At 40.4% G+C, this 10184-nt stretch overlaps 1 protein-coding gene and 2 non-coding genes across 10 annotated transcripts in view; 2 read left to right on the top strand and 1 right to left on the bottom strand.

Annotated features, from left to right (window-relative positions):
- Window positions 1-439: 439 nt before the first annotated feature.
- Window positions 440-10184, bottom strand: part of LOC138028369 (uncharacterized) — a 33936-nt gene continuing 24191 nt past the window's right edge. For all 8 annotated transcript variants that reach the window (XM_068875879.1, XM_068875876.1, XM_068875872.1 and 5 more), the window contains 3 exons: window positions 7946-8269; window positions 4962-6792; window positions 440-4494 (listed from right to left, as the gene is read on the bottom strand). In XM_068875879.1, coding sequence (XP_068731980.1) covers window positions 4963-6792; window positions 7946-8263 — 2148 coding nt within the window. In that variant the 5' untranslated portion in view covers window positions 8264-8269 and the 3' untranslated portion in view covers window positions 440-4494; window position 4962. The remainder of the gene's footprint in view (window positions 4495-4961; window positions 6793-7945; window positions 8270-10184) is intronic.
- Window positions 9818-9891, top strand: Trnas-aga (transfer RNA serine (anticodon AGA)). Its single transcript has one exon. It is a non-coding gene; the product is annotated as a tRNA-Ser (tRNA).
- Window positions 10116-10184, top strand: part of Trnas-aga (transfer RNA serine (anticodon AGA)) — a 74-nt gene continuing 5 nt past the window's right edge. Inside the window, exon 1 of the tRNA in view lies at window positions 10116-10184. This exon is cut by the window's right edge and continues 5 nt beyond it. This is a non-coding gene — a tRNA (tRNA-Ser).

The following is a 10184-nucleotide window of genomic DNA, read 5'->3' as shown; positions in this document are numbered from 1 at the left end:
GGCCGAAATGAATCCAAAGTGGTGGATTAAGATTAAGTGAAGTTCTTCCGATTTATTAAAAATAGAAAAAGACAAGACTATTTCTTTTGAAAAGCTCCAGGAAGACATCTCTCTGCAACCATTAGACCATCAGACTAGTTCGTGGGGGAGGAGTTAAAATACCAAATAATTCATCAGAATCATTAATTCGTCTTTGGTAATATGCGAAACGATTCAGACGCACTCGGTAAGCGCCCACGAACATCGCCCAAAGCACTCTAGGCGTTTTCAATAAGTGATCGTTTTTTCCGGCTACGTGTGGACGGAAGGCCGATCCACGTACAAAACGGAGCATTTTCGAACGAAAACGGAAAGGTCTGAAGGGATCCATTAACCCCGAATTTATTCGGCACCCGGCGTTAAAATGAGAAGACATGATAAGGAACAAGGACACCAAAAATGATGCTATAATGCAGATGCACTGACTTTATTTGACAGCAAATCATACATCAGCTGGAAACATGCTTAAAAGGCCATCAGATAAAACACGAATCTCTCAGCTGGTGCAGCACCAGGACAAATCGAAATTACGTGAACGCCTGACAAAATACACCTGAACGGAGAGAGAGCCAATGCCCCGGGACACTAGGCTGCGCCCGGAGAAGTCGGGTCTTGTTCCTGAAATCCTGTACGAGACCGAAAAAGTTCGAATCATGTGACTCTCAATTAATTCGATCGCTAGTAGCAACATTCACAATCATGTTTTTGTGTCGCACTCCAGGAAAAGAAAGAGATCTACTTACAGTGTGCTAGGACATTGGCTGGGTACTAAAGTTCTCTTGGCGCCTTGATAACAAGTCCAACAACTACACGGGGAATACATGTCAAAATCAAGAGGAAATGAAGGGACAGAGGGGTGCACTCCCAGTCCACGCTTTGGGAGATGTAAATTCCACTAAAGCTATTTTAGACTAGCTTGTGGAGCGGAAGTCTGTTCCCTGAGACGTCCTCAAAAAGGCAAATTTCGATCTGTTGTTTGGAAGGAAAACACAGTTCCGCTTGCAATGGTGTTGAGTATTGTCGATGAAAATAACTTCCAAAACCAACGGAAATGGTATTTTGCTTACGTCAAAGAAAACAGATTTCTGTTCCAGACAACGCTCTCAGGTGATTTTCTCTAGCCAAAATATAAAAATTTAAACTAATAAAAAACAAGCGGTATACAATTCCAAACACTAATCAACTTTACTAATATGGTCCAAAAACAAGCACGTCAATCTAAAAGAGTTGTAAGGAAACAACTTTATTTATCACATAAGTACTGCGATTTGCTCATAGTTGGCCCCGTCAACGATGAGAAGCAATCCTACTGGCCGTACGATTGTAGTCGCTTTTCGCCATAAATTCTGTAATTTGGCTTCGAGATTCCGCTCTAAGCCTTGGTAGAATAATTTACTTTTACGAAGAAAACAACGTTATCCCTTTCAAACAATGGTGGGTAAATATGAGAAACTTCTGGTCAACTGACTATATGCAATGTGAGAAGAAATAATTAGTTTTCATTGTGCAAGGACAAAAGAACAGAGTCGCATTTTCTTTTGTTAATAAAACAAAGGAAAATGCAAATCATTCCCCTGAAACTCGACTCGGTTCTTGCACAATTTGAAACCTGCCTATTCGACTTTGCGCCCTTGAATAAGCACCCCCCCTGTTTTTGTAATAAGCGTCGTTATTGAAATAAGCCTGAAAACCCTAATAAAAGTGTCATGCTCCGATAAGTACCGATGTTCGATGTTTACGGCTTCACTAGTTCGATAGAATAGAAATATTGCGATTTCTCAGTACTTACATAATAGATAAATTGCTTCGTAGTTGGTCATTCTTGATCAGGTGATGCTTACTAGCTCCAATACTGTCAAGACTCGCAATTTCTTTTGCGATTCTTCATTATAAACTCGCGAGTGAACAAGCGAACCAACCTGTAGTGCAATTTTACCTGCTACCACCCCGCCCCCGCCCCCTCCCCCCCCCCCGTAACCCCCGGAACCAGTCCTGCCTTTTTTGCCAAGGGGTGGGGAATTGTTTAAAGCGGTCTTGTTCCGGGGGTAGGGGGCGGGGCAATCGCGTTGTTCTTGTCAGTTCATCGCGATGGCGGCAAAACGCTTGCTCGAGGTGTAAAGATTTTTCGAAGGGAAACATAGAGAGTTTGTTACAGCACGGCTGGAAGAGAACAATCTTCCAAAATTGAAGTCTATATTTGAGGGTAGGGCTTTAACAAATTGCTATTTTTAATGTATTAATTGCGGCGTTGAGTTTCGCGGAAGTGCGCTCATGAAATATTCTCCAAACTCTCCGGAGTGTGACTGATTTCCTTTTGTTTGGATACAAAGGGAAGTCTCGGGGGAGGGGAATCATCTCTTTCTTCGTACCCGGGGGCAAGGAATAGACCGCCGAATAGGCAAATAATGACAAATCCCCGGGGGGATGGTAACAATTAGAATTGAGCCATGCATTACATAATCTCTTACATAAAATCCCAACAGTTCTGATCTCAGTAGCTAAGTGCAAATTGCTCATTCGTATCTAATATTACTCAGTATTAGCACACAGTATAAATGGATAAGCTATTTCCATGTATACCTGTCTAAGGTCTTCACACCACACGTACTATTATCAAAAGGTAGATTTCGATTTAAAAATCAAAAATCAGATTGGATAATGATCAAGACAGTTAATGAACACAGGATATTTTAACATTACTTTGAACTCGTCCCTTGTATATTTAGTGCTTCCCAAACTACAGTATAATCCAAAAAAATATATATCCAAACATATGCACACGCTCACACACAGCTTATCATTCTAAATAAAGCACACGCCAGTGGCGGTTTCAGAGGTGATCAGACGTAAGGGTTGATTAAAGGTTAATGTCAGGGCTTAGGGTTAGGGTTTAGGGTTAACTTCCACACTGCCAAACTTTCACACCTCAGCTCGATGTAATAATTATTTTGTGAGTAAATTTCTCGCATTTGCGTTCCTTTCTGCTGACGCGTTCTGTGCTCCTCTACCCAAAGTAAATGCCGGAAAATAGCTAACATGAGAAAAGGCTCATTCTTTCTTAAGAATAACTGATCTTTTTCTATAGACACGAGTGTTTTACTGGAAAAAAAAAGATAACTTTACTACTGAGCGACATCCAGGGTGCAAGTGGGGAATTTTCCTTATCCAAATCAGGGAGAATATCGATGACGTCATTTATCAATTTTGATTGTTTTTACCGATGTAAAGAGAATTAGACAACCGCTTAACGATATAACTGTCATTTTCTCCGGTTAAATCTTAGGCTTAAAAACTGTAAAATAAATTCCATATCACGGTATTACGCCCCCGGCGTTTACCAAGTTTCACAGTTCAACAAACCAGAAAGCTCAGCATTTGCAATGATTTCTCAGGCTATCAGCGTTATGGCTGGTAAACGAAGTTGGTGACGTTATTGTTTTAGCTTAGGGAATATTTTTTCTTAAATTTTGCCTTGAGCTCTGTAAACTGTATGTACAAATCAGTAAAAGCAACACTTTGAAACAATTAAACAATACCCTTGGGTACCCGAAGGAGCCCCACACCCCCTGAAATAAACGCCAGATCTATAAGTCCATAGTTAATAGAGGGGAATGGTTTGGAAGCTCGGCAAACATCAAAGGAGCAAACAAATATGCCAAGATTTAGGTTGGAAAGTCCAGGACCGTGCACAATCTTTTGTTTTGCGCTCATACACTATGCATGAATTACGTAACCAACACGTTTCTATTGGCTAGTTCCTCAGTACGCAGTAAACAACTATTGTATTTTGTGCACGGTCAAGGCCAAAAAGGAGAACAAAAACCTACAACAAAGAAATTTGTCGGGTTTCATAACCATACCCCTCTATTAACCATGATAAGTCCTACAAGCCCCGAGTTTTAAACAAACGCCCGGGAGCCTCTATTCTAGAAAAGACGGTAGTTTATCTTTTCATTTACCTAAATGAACGAAACACGGTTACAAGTTAAAATTAATACCAGGCTTGTCTGTCAACTTCGCGTATTTGATGGTCTTTTGTAGTGACCGGAAATAGGCTCGGGGCCGCCAAGGAGAAGTATTATGATTATACATATAGAGTGGAAGCTCGAAAGCTTTGCTTTTTGTCAACAAGTTAATTACATCCACGTCTTTTGATCGGAATTAGGACGTCTGTAAACCGCGCCTAAAATTTTTCACATAAAAAATCCTTTTCAACACGCCCCTCCAAAACCTCACTTGAAAGTCCCATCCCACTTTAACAATAAGCCCACCAAAAAAGCTTTTAAACAAAAATTAACTTATTTACTTATTTTTGAGATTCTGCCGCATTTTATTATAAAGTGATATTATATCATGTGCCATTTTAACAGTGTTACAATTAATGCCGCAATAATTTACCAGAATATTCCGCTACTTAGATTGGATGACTGCACTCTTCAACACAGGTCTGCAAGTCTGAAATAAAACATGAATTTTTGAAATTAGTGTCTGCATAAATACCGAACAATGAATATTGGTTTCTCGTTGGCCCGAAGCATAATAAACTGCACTGAAGAATTCCGACTTTCTGACAGTTCTTACTGACGCTGAACTAAAATGCACGTTACAAGCTCATAATAATTGCTAAAAGAAACAACATTTTCAAGAAGTAAATTTTCACCTAGAAGTGAAATTGGGTAAAAACAGAAGCTGCAAACAAGTCTGCTAAGCGAACCTTTGCTAGTCTGTACTATTCGCCTACAGGTGACTACACGTGTTGGTAAAAAGTTATTCCAAAGTTGTTCAAAACACAAACATAATTGGTCGACCTTCCAGAGTCAGCGCGGGTCAACGGGTTTACTTAAAAGAGGCCCCAAGTGGTCAGCAGTAAATTCTGAAACTTCGTATACATTTTCCTAGTATTACTTTTGTTATTAAATTACCTCAGAACTTATCTGCATCAAGTTCTTCGTCTGCCTCTTTGATGGCATTCTTTACGGAGTCGTTGATTTCTTTTATTTTGGCTGGATCTTCTGAAGGAAGTGCTTTCAACAACTCTGTTTCAATCTGCTTTATTCTCTTCGTTACCTTCTCGTGAAAATGGTCCTTTGCCTCTAACACATACTTCCTTATCGCCTCTTGGGCTTCCTGGCTGCCTTCCATGAGCTCCTTTCGCTTTGCATCAATTGTCTGCCGTTCTTTCTCTGGATCCAATGCTATCAAATGGCCAAGACTTGCAAGGCGGCCCATCAGATGATTGCGGGATATTTCCACGTACGTGTTGGCTATGGACCACACCACATAGGACGTCTTGTTTGCTTGGCTCACTTGCTCGTAGATCAGGTCACGCATGAAATCAGTGCTAGCATAGCCATTAGCCATCACCCGTTTTTGACCCACTTTGGCATATTCAACAAAGCTTGATAGGCTCTCCTTCTGGCACACTTTGATGATGTTGGTGATTAACTGGAAAAACTCCACCAGTTTCTGCCACTGATCACGCACTGAAGCCAGGGCCTTGATACCTTGTATGAGGGTTTCTCTAATTTGGTCCAAGTTGGCAATCTTCTCTGGGCTAAATTTTGCAAGACTTTCTAACACTTTACTTAACTCTTCATTGCTCTGCTTCAGGTCTTGGCATGTTTGATCATAGCGTTTCTCTTGTCTTTCCAGAAAACCACTTGCTTGTGCGACTTTAAACCGCGTATCTTCAACGACAGACTGAGCTACACTTGAAGAGAAAGAATTTGCAGAGTTGGCCATCTTTGCCTGTCTTGGAGGTTTGGTGGTTAATGGCATTCCTTCTGCCTTTGTCTTAACTTTTGTGCACAATGAGCGAACTTTGCTCGCTAGGTTTGAAGCTTGTTCGGTAATTGCGTCCATTTCTTCAGGCGAAGGGCTTAGTTGTTTCGTTAATTTTTCCGCTTCCGCGCAGATTTTTGAGCCGCTCGTCAACAATTTTAATGCTTTTTCTTTATCCGGGCTATCTTCCTCAGAGGACCAATCCTTCCGTAAGTCTTCCAGCATAAATTTCATCTTTCGAATATCTTTCCTTGCGGTAGCTTTCTCTTGATCTTCATCTTTAGTTTTCTTTGAACCTTGTTCAAAAGCCAAATTAAGGTCGCCCACCAATTTCGTAATTAGATTGTTCAACGGTTCGACGTCGACAGATGGTGGTACAGCTTGGACAACTGTTGGGGTCTGCTGAGTACAAGGATCCATCCCTTGCTGATTTTGTGCTGTTACATTACGTATTAGGTTCCATGTGCTCAAGCCTAACTTGGATATTAGAGGCAGGGGAGAAGCAACAGTACTTACAGTACTTGTCAGCGTTTCAACTAATTGCATCCTAGCGAAGGCCCATTCACTTGGCATAGAATCCATAGCCTTCTCAAAGCGTGCTTTTGCTTCTTTTACTTGCTTTTCCATCTTTTGTTGTTCTTCTTTTGCTAATTCCACTTTCTTGCGGGCTTGTTCTTCTTTAGCTAAGGCAAATTCTCTTTGCAGTTTCAGTTCTTCCTGTTTTTGTTCATAATCTCCCTTAGCAGCTGTAGAGACCTCTAACAGCTCACCCGTGAGATCCATCACGTGCTCAAACTTCGCTTCAACTGCTTGTGCTAAGCGCAAGCATTCTGTAGAGTTCCGCTCAATCTTTCCAAGTTCTATTGGAAGAAAGTCTTTAACATCCTCCTCACTTCCACTTACGAGAGTACGAACAACTTTCTTCACTTGATCGGGCACTTGCGCAGAATAGAGTCGTATTGCATCCATGTTCTTGTAAGGTAAATGAATGAAAATAACACCGAGTTATCAATATTTTAAAGTTTTGGTTTTCACATTTGCTTTTTCTATTTGTTTCACAAAAAAAAAAATACGTATTTGTCGTCCACAACTATCCGTTTCCGTTTCAGTTTCAAGACAAAACTTTTTCTTGGTGAGATCAATTTGGCACTCGCCCAGGCATATGCGGTGAATAATGGTGACCGAAAACATAATTTTTCGAAAGTACCAAGAGTGGAGGTTCTAAATGAGAACAGTAGTGCTTGCTAATACAATTTTAATATGTGTACCAAAACTTGATTGATTTAGAGCAAGCCAGTTAAATTAATTAAAATTCAGCTTTATTCCACCACCTGGTAGTCTCAGTTGGTACAGCGCCGGCCTGCTGAGCGGGAGGTCGTGAGTTAAAACCTCGGCCGGACCAGCACTCAGGGTCTTAAAATAATGAGAAGAATGTGCTACCTTTGCCTCAGTGACCACCCCTAGTGTCCATCTCATTTCACATTCATATCAGGGGGCATAAAAATTGTAAACTGCCCCATAAGCAATCTGCCTAAAAGTCCCCCCAAAAGTATGTAAATTATATTTGAAAAGCTCAGAGGGGGGTGGATACTAGGATATTTACAAATTTACATATAAACAACCTGCCAAATATAATGTCCACCTCATTTCACGACCTTTGCCTTTACTTGGGCTAAAAAAGCTGTAGTCTTTCGAAAGACCTTCTATAATTCTCTTTGGGTAAACTTGCCAGTTTTTTTTTGTTTGTTAGAACTTGGATGCGACTCGAATTATCGATTTACTCAGTGATATGCATGATATATTATATTCGTGCATTCTGTTCAGCTTCACTGCGATTAATTTAATTTTTCTGTCTTGAGTTGATTTCCAAATCTTTTGAAGGCAATGGTGATGTCAATAAACTATAGAACTGTGATGAATATGGAGTCCCAATCGAGAGGAGTTTGCTTTAGAAACGTATTCGATAGAAATAATACTAAAGGCCCGAACTGACTGATCGTCACTTGGGTGTCATTCTCGATTTACATCACATCTCTTTCTCTCCCCAAATCTGCTCTACGCAGCCGTCAGCAAAACGCAACCAAATGTATTACCAAACAAAACGTTGAAAAAATATTTTTATTACCTTGTGGGCTTCATTGAAAGCTCTCCATCCAGAATTACTCACTTGGACCAAGCAGGCTCGAAATGATTCGGGATGCTGAATGAATTGGAAGCCTTTCTCAGGCCTTTGATTTTCCAATGAGAAATCTTTTTCCCCCGCTACCAACATCAGTTGTCCAAGTATAGCGATGGATAATGGTGCAGGAGTCAGGAACTCTGCCCAGTTCATGCTCGGAGACATCATCAACAAAGCTGTTTCGTTCTTGTCATTTCCTGAGTTGACGTTTATTAAAGCTCTGTTAAGGTCGGCTACAATGTTTGCATTTGGTTCCGTCGCCATTTTTCTCTGAAAACACAATTTTGCAAAAAGCTGAGATGAGAACTGCGCAATCACAGCGTGTTTCAATATAGCTGCTTTATAAAAAGAAGTACCATGAATGCATGAAGGTTGCCCCATTTAATTTGAATATTTTTAGGCAAGTATTTTACGATAAGTTTGTAATTCTCATACACAACTAGGTGACATGACAATTATTTAACCTACCTTTTTCCACATCGTCCATGCTTTTACGGAATTAGCGTTATTGTGGAAAGTCACGATTTACTGTTAACTAAACACATATCTGCGTGAACTCGGGCTCGATATTTCATAAGTTTTAAGCATTTTGTGAACATTTTCGTCAGAATTTTTTGCAATCCGCGAACCAAGAACATCTGAATTCTCTAATGTTTTACATCGTCTTACGTTACATTATGATAGGTATTCTGAAGGAGGGAAGCAAATGATCAACTACATAATAATTCTAGGAAAAACATATCTGTGAATAGGAAAATAGGTGTCAATTAAAGAATTAATCCCAACTTTAACTATTTCAAAAGAATTAGTTTGGAAATCAAATATGAAACAGACAAATACATAGCTTTTAAAGCAAATAAGATCAGCCAGTTAGAAAAGAAATGGAAAGTGTTTGAGGTAGTTGAATTCAATAACTGTCTCTTAGTTGAATTCTTAGTTGAATTCAATAACTTTCTCTGCGAAGATCATAGCTTCATTTGATGTCTCTTACGCAGCAATTTTTTCTTCCTTTTAAACATGTTTAATTAAGATATGAAATATCATAAACTATCCCCAAAAGGGGAGGTGATCGAATAGCGGTGGATATATACCGAGGCGTAAGCGTCGGGGTATATATCCATCGTTATTCACTGACCCTGAGGAGGGTAGTTGTTTTATCATTTACCAAATCAGCTGGATAAAAAATGCTGTTTTATTGGGAATTGAATAAAACTTCACAATTGTGTCAGCTCATCAAATAGTAAAAGAGCGCACGCTCATCCAACACGCGATGTGCCAAACTTTTTGGGATTTTGGGTTTTTCTGCGACGTCAATCAAAATTTCAAGGCTTGGCATCTAAGTGTTCCCGTCGGTCGGGAGGATCTGTTCTTTGGTGTTGTGTGATGAAAACTATTCACGTTTTAGCTATCAAGTTTTTCTGAAGTTTTACTAGTGAAACATGCCAAGTTTAAGTTCCCAAGGCGAAGGAGACTACGACCTTGTTCCTACAAAGTTTCCAAATCTAAAGATACACAAATATGTGAGGGTGAAAAACGAATCGGTACGTTGCCGTCGACATTTTGCAGCTTTTGCTCGCTTTTTGGGAGTTACTCTACTGGTGATATATTTTTCACAAGCATCCATACATTCAATATCATTGTTGTTGTTTCATCGTTAACACACTCACTTTGGAGGTTGGTTGGCTGCATCTTGATATGCATTAATGTGACAGCGCGATGCTGTTAGTGAGTTTCAAATGTGCCAGTCAATACTTGGCTGTGTAGCCGCGCGATGCGGTTCCAGTCGAGACCCACAAATTGACCCTTGCTCACCATAGAGTCTCCAGTAGCTCAGTGGTTAGAGCATCCGACTAGATCACGGAGGGTCGTGGGTTCAATTCCCATCTGGGACTCGGATATTTTCCGAGTCTACATTTCTCCATACATTCAATATCATTGTTGTTGTTTCATCGTTAACACACTCACTTTGGAGGTTGGTTGGCTGCATCTTGATATGCATTAATGTGACAGCGCGATGCTGTTAGTGAGTTTCAAATGTGCCAGTCAATACTTGGCTGTGTAGCCGCGCGATGCGGTTCCAGTCGAGACCCACAAATTGACCCTTGCTCACCATAGAGTCTCCAGTAGCTCAGTGGTTAGAGCATCCGACTAGATCACGGAGGGTCGTGGGTTCAATTCCCATCTG

This window comes from Montipora capricornis, chromosome 13 (genome assembly GCF_036669925.1).
Source record: "Montipora capricornis isolate CH-2021 chromosome 13, ASM3666992v2, whole genome shotgun sequence".
NCBI classification, from domain to species: Eukaryota; Metazoa; Cnidaria; class Anthozoa; order Scleractinia; family Acroporidae; genus Montipora; species Montipora capricornis.
This window is presented reverse-complemented; position numbering and strand designations above follow the sequence as displayed.